Source organism: Pecten maximus, unplaced genomic scaffold (assembly GCF_902652985.1).
Source record: "Pecten maximus unplaced genomic scaffold, xPecMax1.1, whole genome shotgun sequence".
Classification (NCBI taxonomy): domain Eukaryota; kingdom Metazoa; phylum Mollusca; class Bivalvia; order Pectinida; family Pectinidae; genus Pecten; species Pecten maximus.
Window position 1 is genome coordinate 1 of NW_022980722.1, and position 14,127 is coordinate 14,127.

The 14,127-nt window shown below is 37.7% G+C and overlaps 2 protein-coding genes across 2 annotated transcripts; one reads left to right on the forward strand and one right to left on the reverse strand.

Annotated features, from left to right (window-relative positions):
- Positions 1 to 2,541: 2,541 nt before the first annotated feature.
- Positions 2,542 to 5,905, forward strand: LOC117319642 (the record flags this gene model as incomplete). The annotated part of the gene is made up of 5 exons (XM_033874417.1): positions 2,542 to 2,805; positions 3,657 to 3,812; positions 4,700 to 4,856; positions 5,384 to 5,512; positions 5,900 to 5,905. Coding segments are annotated over 5 exons (712 nt in total), but the record flags the coding sequence as incomplete, so codon positions are not given.
- Positions 5,906 to 6,711: 806 nt separating this feature from the next.
- Positions 6,712 to 13,516, reverse strand: LOC117319643. The gene is made up of 5 exons (XM_033874418.1): positions 13,410 to 13,516; positions 9,990 to 10,210; positions 7,709 to 7,821; positions 7,249 to 7,328; positions 6,712 to 6,968 (listed from the first exon to the last, which is right to left on the reverse strand). The coding sequence occupies exons 1-5, from the start codon at positions 13,466 to 13,468 to the stop codon at positions 6,734 to 6,736; spliced, it is 708 nt and encodes a 235-aa protein (XP_033730309.1). The 5' UTR covers positions 13,469 to 13,516; the 3' UTR covers positions 6,712 to 6,733.
- Positions 13,517 to 14,127: the final 611 nt, after the last annotated feature.

Here is a 14,127-nt window from a genome sequence, read left to right on the forward strand (position 1 = left end):
GGGTTTTTTATGTAACAAAAGAACCTTGGCAGCGAAAGGGGATCTTTTCCTAAAAAGAGAAAAAATGTTTATGCAAAAAAAAGATTTGTTATAACGAGGAGTGATTTTTTTCATTACTTTGGAATGGGGGCTGACCCGACCCCCTCCTTATAAAATCCCCCTGTCCTCCGTGTCAGACCATTGCATTAACCCCCGGACAAAACATCCCTACAAAAACCAACATAAAAAAATTATCCCCAAATGACATGCGTATGAAAATTTTAAAACTATGCAATTTAAAAAAGTGTGGTTTGCAGAAAAAACAAATATCAAAACCTAGGGGGGGGAAATTAGAAACCACGTGTGAAAAATTAGTAAAGGGACACCCGTTTGAAATTAAAATTTATTTTTAAACCCTTCCCAATTTTAGCGTATTAAAGAATTACAGAAATGTGTTTTCAAATAAATAAATAAACAGGCTGTCATTAATTTTTTTCTTTTTTTCCTCCAAAAACTTTTTAAAATTTTGTAGAATGAAACGTGTCAACAACTGAAAACCCTAATGGAGGGGTTAAATAAGTTGGAAAACTTGCCCAAACCCCTTTAATAGTTTAAAATTACAAATAAAATATTTTAAATCAAAAACCCTAATGGGTTTTTTTTAAAAACTGACTCCCGTTTGAGACCCCTGTAGAAATTTTTCTAGGCCCTCTCTCACAATAACAATTATAAGGTAGGGCCAGTTTTGGTTGTACCCCTTCCATGGTTCCCGGGCCCCTTCCAAATGAATTTCCAAGCCACGGGAAATTAAAGATAATAGAAATGGATTGTTAATGGAAATTTTTCTAAACCCCAGAATACCATCTATATAACATGTACGTCAAGCTCCTTTTTGGACTACACCCTCTATTTTATGTAAAAAAAAACTTTGCGTCAAGCTTGGGGGGTTTTTAATTTGGGAAAGGGGAAGTCCCGGTAAAAAAACCCCGTGGTCAAACAAGGACACAATACCTTTTTTTTTGTCAGAGAAAAAAACTCGGGCCACCTAGGAAAAAGGCAGGTTTACCACTTCCCAAAAGGAAACCACAATAATTGGGTTTTTTTTAATTAATAGTAGATTAATTTCTATACAGTTTTTTGGGGTGTTTTTTTGTGAAAAGCAGTGTAACGCTGTTGGCGGGGGGTTTTAAAAAAGTATTTTTAAAACAAGCATACGGGTGGTACTAAAGCAAAAACCCATTTCACTCGGGCCCTTTAAAAATTGGAAAAAATTGCCCCTGAATTTAAAAACCCTTGAAATTTGTCTAAGATATTATGGTTTTTTGTTTGGGGGAAGTTTGATCAAAAACCTTGGTCAGTTGCCCCCTAAAAATTGGGAGGTTTTCCTAATAAAGCCCTCCTCAATGCTAGTCATAGATTTAAAACCAGCTTTGGTTATACTCCTAAAAAAAGAGGCCGGGTCGGCTCTTTTTTATGGAATTTTTTTGCGCGGCCCCCTGTAAAAAGTACTCCCCATGTAAAACCTCTAACATTGTTGGGTACTTTGGGTTTTTTTGCTTGGTAAATTTAATGTCGGAAAGCTTTAATCAAACTTGATATTTTCCCCAGACAGCCTTTTGGGCTCCAAATCGCTATAGAGGGGTCAATGGAAAATCCTTTTGTAGATGGTAAATTTCATTGCAAAAATTTGGAACCAGGTTTTTGCAAATGAAGATAAATTCAGATTTCTGAAAATATTGTTTTTCAAAAAAGAGGGAAGTCGGTCAAATTTTTTAAAAATATACACACAGTCCTTTTTTTACCCAAAAAAATACCCATCTTCAGGATATAATGTTACACTTTTTTTTACATAATCAATGATATATAAAATTGCCATAAAAAATTTGGAAATTTTTGTCAGGTAATGTAAATAATAGAAGGTTATTTTCACAACCCTTATAATATTAAAAAATTTTCGTGACTACACTTACCGTCTTCAAATTAAAAACCAATGTGAAGCACACTTTGATGACTATGCAGTGTACAGATGGAACAACTCGATTGTTGTTAGGCGTTTCATTTATATGATCCTATTTCCCCAAAAATTCGTAAATAGTGTGACAAGATGGGTAAAAAAAATAGAAAATTTAAAAAAGTTAAAAAGATGGTAGTGACTGTAGTCGAATTGGCTACTTTTTTTTTAACACTTTGGATAGATGGCGAGAGTGAGGTCCCCCATCCTTTAGACGGACAGTTGCCCATGACCAGTACCGGACAGGGGTTTCCCGTCCCACAATTTTGAGTTCTCCCCGTCATTTGGGGTTTTCGCCAGAATGGGGTGAAAAGCCAGGGGCATTTTAGTAAAAATTACATTGATGAAAGAACCTGAGGGCGTTTACTGTTCCTTTATAATAAAGACCTGAGGGGGTATACCTACCTTTAAAAAAAAGGGCCTGAGGGGCGTTTTACTGTTCCCCTTTAAAAAGAGACTGAGGGGTTTCTGACCTTTATAAAAGGACCTGGGGCTTTTACTTACCTTATAATAAGAGACCTGAGGGCATTATACTTTACCTTTATAATAAGAGACCTGAGGGCATTATACTCTACCTTTATAATAAGGGACCTGAGGGCGTTATACTGTACCTTTATAATAAGGGACCTGAGGGCGTTATACTCTACCTTTATAATAAGAGACCTGAGGGCATTATACTCTACCTTTATAATAAGAGACCTGAGGGCATTATACTGTTCCTTTATAATAAGAGACCTGAGGGCGTTACACTCTACCTTTATTATAAGAGACCTGAGGGCGTTATACTCTACCTTTATAATAAGAGACCTGAGGGCGTTATACTCTACCTTTATAATAAGAGACCTGAGGGCGTTATACTGTTCCTTTATAACACGAGACCTGAGGGCGTTATACTTTACCTTTATAATAAGAGACCTGAGGGCGTTATACTGTTCCTTTATAACACGAGACCTGAGGGCGTTATACTTTACCTTTATTATAAGAGACCTGAGGGCGTTATACTGTACCTTTATAATAAGAGACCTGAGGGTGTTATACTCTACCTTTATAATAAGAGACCTGAGGGCGTTATACTGTACCTTTATAATAAGAGACCTGAGGGCATTATACTATACATTTATAATAAGACCTGAGGGCGTTATACTCTACCTTTATAATAAGAGACCTGAGGGCGTTATACTGTACCTTTATAACAAGAGACCTGAGGGCGTTATACTCTACCTTTATAATAAGAGACCTGAGGGCGTTATACTTTACCTTTATAATAAGAGACCTGAGGGTGTTATACTCTACCTTTATAATAAGAGACCTGAGGGTGTTATACTCTACCTTTATAATAAGAGACCTGAGGGCGTTATACTTTACCTTTATAACAAGAGACCTGAGGGCGTTATACTCTACCTTTATAATAAGAGACCTGAGGGCGTTATACTCGTACCTTTAAATAAGGGACCTGAGGGGCATTATACTCTTACCTTATAACACGAGACCTGAGGGCGTTATACTCTACCTTTATAATAAGAGACATGAGGGCGTTATACTGTACCTTTATAATAAGAGACCTGAGGGCGTTATACTCTAACTTTATAACAAGAGACCTGAGGGCGTTATACTCTAACTTTATAACAAGAGACCTGAGGGCGTTATACTTTACCTTTATAATAAGAGACCTGAGGGCGTTATACTCTACCTTTATAATAAGAGACCTGAGGGCGTTATACTCTAACTTTATAACAAGAGACCTGAGGGCGTTATACTTTACCTTTATAATAAGAGACCCGAGGGCGTTATACTCTACCTTTATAATAAGAGACCTGAGGGCGTTATACTCTAACTTTATAATAAGAGACATGAGGGCGTTATACTCTACCTTTATAACAAGAGAGCTGAGGGCGTTATACTGTACCTTTATAACACGAGACCTGAGGGCGTTATACAGTACCTTTATAATAAGAGAGCTGAGGGCGTTATACTGTACCTTTATAACAAAGAGACCTGAGGGCATTATACTGTACCTTAATAAGAGACCTGAGGGCATTATACTCTACCTTTATAATAAGAGACCTGAGGGCGTTATACTCTACCTTTATAATAAGAGAGCTGAGGGCGTTATACTGTACCTTTATAACAAAGAGACCTGAGGGCGTTATACTGTACTTTTATAATAAGAGACCTGAGGGTGTTATACTCTACCTTTATAATAAGAGACATGAGGGCATTATACTCTACCTTTATAATAAGAGACCTGAGGGTGTTATACTGTTCCTTTATAACACGAGACCTGAGGGCGTTATACTTTACCTTTATAATAAGAGACCTGAGGGCGTTATACTCTACCTTTGTAGTAAGAGACCTGAGGGCGTTATACTGTTCCTTTATAACAAGAGACCTGAGGGCGTTATACTCTACCTTTATAATAAGAGACCTGAGGGCGTTATACTTTACCTTTATAACAAGAGACCTGAGGGTGTTTTACTCTACCTTTATAATAAGAGACCTGAGGGCGTTATACTTTACCTTTATAATAAGAGACCTGAGGGCATTATACTCTACCTTTATAATAAGAGACCTGAGGGTGTTTTACTCTACCTTTATAATAAGAGACCTGAGGGTGTTATACTCTAACTTTATAACAAGAGACCTGAGGGCGTTATACTTTACCTTTATAATAAGAGACCTGAGGGCGTTATACTCTACCTTTATAATAAGAGACCTGAGGGCATTATACTGTTCCTTAATAACACGAGACCTGAGGGCGTTATACTCTACCTTTATAATAAGAGACATGAGGGCGTTATACTGTACCTTTATAACAAAGAGACCTGAGGGTGTTATACTCTACCTTTATAACAAGAGAGCTGAGGGCGTTATACTGTACCTTTATAACACGAGACCTGGGGGCGTTATACAGTACCTTTATAATAAGAGAGCTGAGGGCGTTATACTGTACCTTTATAACAAAGAGACCTGAGGGCATTATACTGTACCTTAATAAGAGACCTGAGGGCATTATACTCTACCTTTATAATAAGAGACCTGAGGGTGTTATACTCTACCTTTGTAATAAGAGACCTGAGGGCGTTATACTGTTCCTTTATAACACGAGACCTGAGGGCGTTATACTCTACCTTTGTAATAAGAGACCTGAGGGCGTTATACTGTACCTTTATAACAAGAGACCTGAGGGTGTTATACTGTACCTTTATAACAAGAGACCTGAGGGTGTTATACTCTACCTTTATAACAAGAGACCTGAGGGTGTTATACTGTTCCTTTATAACAAAGAGACCTGAGGGCATTATACTCTACCTTATTAACAAGAGACCTGAGGGCATTATACTTTACCTTTATAATAAGAGACCTGAGGGCGTTATACTCTACCTTTATAATAAGAGACCTGAGGGCGTTATACTGTTCCTTTATAACACGAGACCTGAGGGCGTTAATGCGTTACACAGTACCTTTATAACAAGAGAGCTGAGGACGTTATACTGTACCTTTATAACAAAGAGACCTGAGGGCGTTATACTCTACCTTTATAATAAGAGACCTGAGGGCGTTATACTCTACCTTCATAATAAGAGACCTGAGGGCGTTATACTGTACCTTTATAATAAAAGACCTGAGGGCGTTATACTGTACCTTTATAATAAGAGACCTGAGGGCGTTATACTTTACCTTTATAATAAGAGACCTGAGGGTGTTATACTCTACCTTTATAACAAGAGACCTGAGGGCATTATACTGTTCCTTTATAACACGAGACCTGAGGGCGTTATACAGTACCTTTATAATAAGAGAGCTGAGGGCGTTATACTGTACCTTTATAACAAAGAGACCTGAGGGCGTTATACTGTACTTTTATAATAAGAGACCTGAGGGTGTTATACTCTACCTTTATAATAAAAGACCTGAGGGCGTTATACTGTACCTTTATAATAAGAGACCTGAGGGCGTTATACTGTTCCTTTATAATAAGAGACCTGAGGGCGTTATACTCTACCTTTATAATAAGAGACCTGAGGGTGTTATACTCTACCTTCGTAATAAGAGACCTGAGGGCGTTATACTGTACCTTTATAATAAGAGACCTGAGGGCGTTATACTGTTCCTTTATAACACGAGACCTGAGGGCGTTATACTTTACCTTTATAATAAGAGACCTGAGGGCGTTATACTCTACCTTTGTAGTAAGAGACCTGAGGGCGTTATACTGTTCCTTTATAACAAGAGACCTGAGGGCGTTATACTCTACCTTTATAATAAGAGACCTGAGGGTGTTATACTTTACCTTTATAATAAGAGACATGAGGGCATTATACTGTACCTTAATAAGAGACCTGAGGGTGTTATACTCTACCTTCGTAATAAGAGACCTGAGGGCGTTATACTGTACCTTTATAATAAGAGACCTGAGGGTGTTATACTTTACCTTTATAATAAGAGACCTGAGGGTGTTATACTGTTCCTTTATAACAAGAGACCTGAGGGCGTTATACTCTACCTTTATAATAAGAGACCTGAGGGTGTTATACTTTACCTTTATAATAAGAGACATGAGGACGTTATACTGTACCTTTATAATAAGAGGCCTGAGGGTGTTATACTTTACCTTAATATGAGACCTGATGGCGTTATACAGTTCCTTTATAACACGAGACCTGAGGGCGTTCTACTGTACCTTTGTAATAAGAGATCTGAGGGTGTTATACTCTACCTTTATAATAAGAGACCTGAGGGCGTTTACTGTACCTTTATAATAAGAGACCTGAGGGCGTTATACTCTACCTTTATAATAAGAGACCTGAGGGCGTTATAAGCCTGCTGTTGGTCGGTTATCATTCTGATCTGTATTTTTAGACAGTCCATAGCCATAGGAAAACAGTGCAGTCTCCAATATAGTCTCCTAGTGTGTACATGTCGTAGTTCCTGGTCCGTAAGGAAGTGGCTCGTTAGAGTATATTTAGGGAACAGAAACCTTAAATTGAGAAACATCAGTAGTTAGGAATTTTCCCTCAGAATCTGCTTTCTTATCATGATTTTTTTTATATTACGGATACAATCTGGAGAGGCATAATGCCTTTACTTGATTTGATTATTGTTATTTTTTTAGCATTTACTTGCTTAAATTACCAGCGATGCCGCCACCTTATTTAGTAAATTTTTGTAAGAGTCTACTGCCTATAAATAAGAATATTTGTAATTACAAAACCTGACTAATATTCAACTGAACAAAATATCAACTTAATATTACTTACATCGCAGGTAGGAAAAAAAATCCGAATGGTGCTGCACAAAGTACAATTAAAGGAATTGCTTTTTTCATCTCCAGGGGTAACTACAAAAAAATATTCATAAGAGTCAATTCATAACAAGTCTTTGTGATACAGCAACCATATTAAACATAATTTATATTTAAAATAATGAAGTGTCATAATTTCATCAATTTCTTTAGAAGTTAAGTCATCCCAAATATATTGTGTTTCCAAAACCACTAGTAGACCTACCTACTTTAAATTTCCCAGATTGAAAATACATGTATATATAATATAACTTCAATGATTTGTATTACAAATAGAGTATTTTCAATCTGATGATCAGGCATACTGAACTAAATTATATTATCAGATAATAACCCCATGTCTGGTATTAAGCCCACCTATGTCTATTTTTACAATTAAGGTGTTGGTACCCTGGGTGGCTACAGTCAGTACTAACCTGATTGTAGACAGATAGCTCTTTTCTTGTAAATGTGCTGAATTCGTCCCCATTATTTATCCGCTTGCTGACATCAAAATATATCTTTGTATCTTCTTTAAGATCAAACATACCTAGAAATAACGAATTCTATCATCATTTAATACATTCTATCAGGATAAAGAATGAAAAACAAAACTTATGAAATTTCCTGAAACTAGATACGAAAATAGTTTTCAAGGAACTTTTGTCCAAAATACATAGTGAAAGGTATGAATTTTCTGTCTGACATCCAATATATCACATAACATTTCCGTATCCTTTTTCTTTACAACAAGAGGCCCATGGGGCCTGTATCGCTCACCTGGTTGGATTAGACCAAATGTCGAAATAATGTTCATATTCAATTTGTTTTATTTGTAAAACTCTAGCAATGCTATATATGGTTATAGTGTGGGAATCCGAACTGCTTTAAAGATTAATGAAGTCCAGACTCTCTAAGGTCTGAAAGACCTCAAGAATTGTTTATAGAACATACATTCATCACTTTATGACTAGTAGCGATTTAGAGGAATTACCTCTATTTCCCCTATTGGGCCCCGCCCCTTTAGCCCCTTTGGGGTCAGAGTCACCATTTATGCAAAATCTGTTCCCCTTCCCCCAAAGATATCTCTGACCAAATTGGGTTCAAATCCATTCATAACTTTATGACAAGTAGCGATTTAAAGGAATTACCTCTATTTCCCCTATTTGGCCCCGCCCCTTTGGCCCCTCCGGGGTCAGAATCAACATTTATGCAAAATCTGTTCCCGTTCCCCCAAGAATGTTTCTCACCAAATTGGGTACAAATCCATTCATAACTTTATGACTAGTAGCGATTCAAAGGAATTACCTCTATTTCCCCCACTGGGCCCCGCCCTTTTGGCCCCTTTAGGGTCAGAGTCACCATTTATGCAAAATCTGTTCCCCTTCTGCCAAGGATGTTTCTGACCAAATTAGGTTCAAATCCATTCATAACTTTATGACTAGTAGCAATTTAAAGGAATTACTTCTATTTCCCCTATTGGGACCCACCCCTTTGGCCCCTCGGGGGTCAATGTTACCATTTATGCAAAATCGGTTCCTCTTCCTCAAAGGATGTTTCTGACCAAATGTGGTTCAAATCCATTCATAATTTTACGACAAGTAGCGATTTAAAGGAATTACCTTTATTTCCCCTATTTGGCCCCGCCCCTTTGGCCCCTTGGGGGTCAGAATCACCATTTATGCAAAATCTGTTCCCCTTCCGCAAAGGATGTTTCTGACCAAATTGGGTTCAAATCCATTCATAACTTTATGACAAGTAGTGATTTAAAGGAATTACCTCTATTTCCCCTATTGGTCCCCGCCCCTTTTGCCCCTCGGGGGTCAAAGTCATCATTTATGCAAAATCTCTTCCCCTTCCCCCAAGGATGTTTCTGACCATATTGGGTTCAAATCCATTCATAACTTTATGACTAGTAGCAATTTAGAGGAATTACCTCTATTTCCCCTATAGGGCCCTGCCCCTTTAGCCCCTTAGGGGTCAGAGCCACCATTTAAGCAAAATCTGTTCCCCTTCCCCCAAAGATATCTCTGACCAAATTGGGTTCAAATCCATTCATAACTTTATGACTAGTAGCGATTTAGAGGAATTACCTCTATTTCCCATACTTGGCCCCGCCCCTTTGGCCCCTTTAGGGTCAGAGCCACCATTTATGCAAAATCTGTTCCCCTTCCCCCAAAGATATCTCTGACCAAATTGGGTTCAAATCCATTCATAACTTTATGACTAGTAGCGATTTAGAGGAATTACCTCTATTTCCCATACTTGGCCCCGCCCCTTTGGCCCCTTTAGGGTCAGAGTCACCATTTATGCAAAATCTGTTTCCCTTTCCCCAAGGATGTTTCTGACCAAATTGGGTTCAAATCCATTCATAACTTTATGACTAGTAGCGATTTAAAGGAATTACCTCTATTTCCCCTATTGGGCCCCGCCCCTTTGGCCCCTCGGGGGTCAGAGTCACCATTTATGCAAAATCTGTTCCCTTTCTGCCAAGGATGTTTCTGGCCAACTTTCGTCAAAATCCAATGAGAACTTTTTGACTAGTAGCGATTTAAAGCAAATGTTGACGGACGGACGGACGACGGACGACGGACGCCGCGCCATGGCATAAGCTCACCGGACCTTCGGTCCAGGTGAGCTAAAAATGATTAAAAAATCTTGACTTAATTACTCCCATCACAGACACTGTTACAAACATAAGGTATTAATAATATTTACCATCCTTGGCCCACGTGTATTTTTTAAACAATTTGCGAGGCACAGTGTCTTCCAGTAATTTCTCAAATCTCTTAAACATGACATTTAACAGGGGTGTAGTGACTTTGGTCCGTATCTTCTTCTTAACTGGGAGAGGCCGATCATGCTCTTCCTGTATTTCATCTGGATTTGGAATACGGGCAACATGGTTCTTATCCTGGAAAGCCTTTTTACTGCAGCATCTGAATAGTTAATCAGAAAATATATCTTTAACACTAAAATTTAAGCCGTTATCTGATACTGCAAAGATATACATTATAAAGGTGAAATGTTACCGTATCTCCATATAATCCTGTAGCAATGTTTGTTTGTCTGCTGGTTTTATCGCGCTATGAACAGCCAGGATCATTTTGATGTGGGGTCTCCTTGTAGTAGTTGGTGACGAGCTCACAGAACAACATAAAGGGAGTTTTTTTTCAGTTTATTTGGTTTATTTTGTTTAAAGTCCTTTTAACAGCCTGCAGGGTCGTTTAAGGATGTTTCTGGTTTTGGAGGTGGAGGAAAGCTGGGGTACCTGGAGAAAAACCACCGACCTACAGTCAGTACCAGGCAACTGCCCCATGCAGGTTTCGAATTTGCAACCCAGAAGTGGAGGGCTAGTGATAAAGTGTTGGACACCTTAACCACTTACCACTGCAGCCCCCACATATAGGAGGCATGTCACATGCCATCCAGAGCAATTAGGGTAAAATGTTGTGGCCAGCGACATAACCACAACAGCACAGACCAGTCTGTTTCACAGCTTCCTTGGAAACACAAACCAACACAGAGCATTGAAACACTCACCTTGGATCTTTACCTGAGGTTATAATGTGGCTGGCATTCTTACCAGCTGAGCTAATGCCACCCCGTAACGGTAGGAAAGTCTGAGCAAGAATTATCTACCCCATGCTAGGGGTCAATCTAATGTCTTTTCCAGGGCATTTTAGGAAAATTCAATGACCGAATTTTAAAAATTTTATATTCGAATTATGATGAAATTTTTTTTTTATTTTATATGTAATTGTTTTATGCTTACCAGTTTTATAATGCAGTGTACAGTAAAACATGGATAAGTCCAAGTCAACAGGACCAAGTAAAATATTTGACTTATCTGATGGTCCGACTTATCTGTGTCCATTTGTATACAGAGACAAAATACCCGAGTATCATCGGCTGTATTTCAAACAAGTGCTTGATAACATGGTCGAAAATAAACAATAAATAATAGCAAAGAAATAAATTGTACATGATGACAATTATTCGTTTATCTAATAAACAATATTGTGTACGTTTACACAATGGCATAACAAAATTCACGGGTAAAATTATCTTTGCCATGCAGACACGCAATTTACACACGGAGTCATACACATTACAGCATATTCTATGAAAACAATACATATATTATCAGAATATAAACGTATATATTGTACTCACATTATTTCTCTTAAATTCCGTTTATATTGTTCTACAATTTAACAATATGAAACAATAAACAGTTCAGGAAAATTTGATCAACAGTACGCGTGCTGATTTCGTATAAAAGGTGAAGGTCGCGGTCAGTGTTTATCGGCTGCATGATTATGCATTGCCACGATGATTTGTACAATACAGAATAGAAAGCATCCCACATATTATTGGCACTATTTCATCGGTGTACTCAGAATTGAGTATAGATATTCACTGTGCATTTTTCGGATGGAAGATATGTAATTTATCATTTATTTTTTCCTTATATTTTTTCGACGGCCATGTGTATCAAAACAGTAAACAGAACACAGTAGGTCATGATGTTATGGTTTGTAGACTAAAACATTTCATTCTAAGTTATGTATGTATACCCTAATGTTTTACATCACCTGTGCACCTGTATAAACAATGGGATGATGTGCGATCGACAGCGAGAAACTAGCAATAGGCTCTAGTAACACGGCTGATCAGTCACACTTGGTTAATCAGGCGAGGTCAGCAAATTTTACCTGAGAAAGCATGACGGCATGATGACGCCTTTGATGTTCGACACAAAAATGGAAATTTTGGTATTGTTTAGAAGGGAGGGACCACAAAATATATTCGACACAACCGCAGTATTCGATTCAACAGTGTTCAAATCATCCGTGTTTAATTTACTAAGATAAAGAACGGAAAAAATCGGGACCGAACAAAACATTCGACTCATCCGATGTATTCGACACAAGTGAGTTTTACTGTATATCCTAACTGTATACATGATGACACAAACAGATTTGTCCCTTGACTGTCCTTTTTCTGATCTATTTTGTTTAATATTTGCCATTAATATATCTTTCTGTGTTTTAGGTGTTATTCCTTGAACACAACTGGGAGTTTTCCCATTTCTTTCTGGGGAATGCTTTGGAACAGGTATATAGGCAGGAAAATCACTGCAATCTAAGCCCATTTTGTTTGTTACTGTTTGTCGATAGCTAACCCAGTAAAATTGTTTAAAACATGTTCATAAAAAATTCCCCAAAGGCCTAAAAAAATACTGGTGTCTCTACTAACCCTACAGACTCTATACTTTTGTACCTATACGCTTTAGTTTTTTTGGTAATTTTCAAGGAAGGAATGTCAATGTCAAGATTCCTTGCCTGGGTAGCCATAGTAAAAACTGTTATCACTAAATCAAGAATAAAAAGATTTCCCTACCTACACATAATACAATAATTTTTGTTTCAAAATAATTTATAAATTATTTAACTATCAGAATTAATTCCAATCAAAACTCTTTGAATGATATTTTACATTTTTTTTCACCATGCCAAACTTGATTTTAAGAATGTGTTCACCTGTGTTTTCTGACAAAAGATTTCGTTGCTGCCAAAGTCAATACTGAATAGTCTAGTCGAATGGCTTATCAAGTTGCCTAAAATTAGACATATTTTTGAATTTTTGATTGCAAACGTAGTTTATCCCAGCGTGTAAATGAGAAAGTGTAATTTTGTTAAGTTGTTTACAACCACTTAATCATTTACCTCATACATGTACACCAATGTGTCCGAATTAGAGGATTTTTGTCCTCTTTAATGATTGGACGCGTTGAGGTCCGATGCATCCATGTGTCCATTGCAAATGCATGGATGTTCCCAACCTGACAGTTGGAGTAACTTTACACCAAACTTGGAAAAAAAACCAACATTTAGTCCTACTTTAACTCAGGGTTTGGCGTAAAGGAACATATTGTGAATGCATTGGAAATGAACATTGGAAGTAAACTACTAGTTCTAATGTTATGTTGTGTAACCGGCGAAACAGATCACCGGCAAGTCTGCAAGTAGAGGTCATAGTCTGATAATGACAGCTACCAATTGAGAGAGTGCCGTGTCAATGTGGACAATAGGTCACTGTGGTATTCCTAACACTGTGGTGACAGTACATTACCTGAGAATAGTGTTCCTGCAGGCAACATTATTCAAAAGTAAACTCTGCCGAGACAACATGATTCCCTGCAGGACTCTCCGTTTATCGACTCTTCATATAGAAAAGAGTTCCACAAGGGGAAAGAACTGGATATTGTGTCTAAAGACGGGCAAGACATCTAAGCCGTTTTCGTTTTTGCCGTCCAAACGGACGGACCTGATGGACCGGTGTTGTTCGTTTTTGAAATAAAGACGGACCTGGTGATTTTATATTGTTTTCAGACGAGCCTTGACAAAGACTCCCAAGGTCTGTATTAACATCTGCAAGTCCGTCAAGATATATGTTTGAAAAACATTTAAAAACAGAAGAACCGGTTTTTTTCCGCATAAAAGAACAGGCATTCTGTCCTGGTAGTAGGCTCGTCTTTGTAAGAGTGAAGTCGTCACTTTGGTAAAATGATGCAATTTTCTACTCAAACTAATGACGTTATAATCAACATCTGTTTACAAGAGCAGATATTTATGCATTACGAGAGGATGGACAAACATAATATTGCCTTAGGCCAACTTGTCACGGTCCGTTTAGCATCATATCATATCACATCATATTAGATATCGTATATCATATGTCACATCATATCACATATCATCACAGCTTGTCTTGGATATTTAAGCATTGAACGGCTTTCAGTTGGCATTCATAGTCAATATGAATGCCAACTGGCAAGGTCCATGACGCG

What these genes read in the sequence shown, in the direction of transcription:
- LOC117319643 (XM_033874418.1), bottom strand. Translation starts at nt 13,468, where the DNA reads ATGTTGTCTCGGCAGAGTTTACTTTTGAATAATGTTGCCTGCAGGAAC. An exon ending in ATACACGTGGGCCAAGGATG is followed by an intron (nt 7,822 to 9,989) that starts GTAAATATTATT and finishes CGTTATTTCTAG; the next exon opens with GTATGTTTGATCTTAAAGAA. An exon ending in AGCTATCTGTCTACAATCAG is followed by an intron (nt 7,329 to 7,708) that starts GTTAGTACTGAC and finishes ATTTTTTTGTAG; the next exon opens with TTACCCCTGGAGATGAAAAA.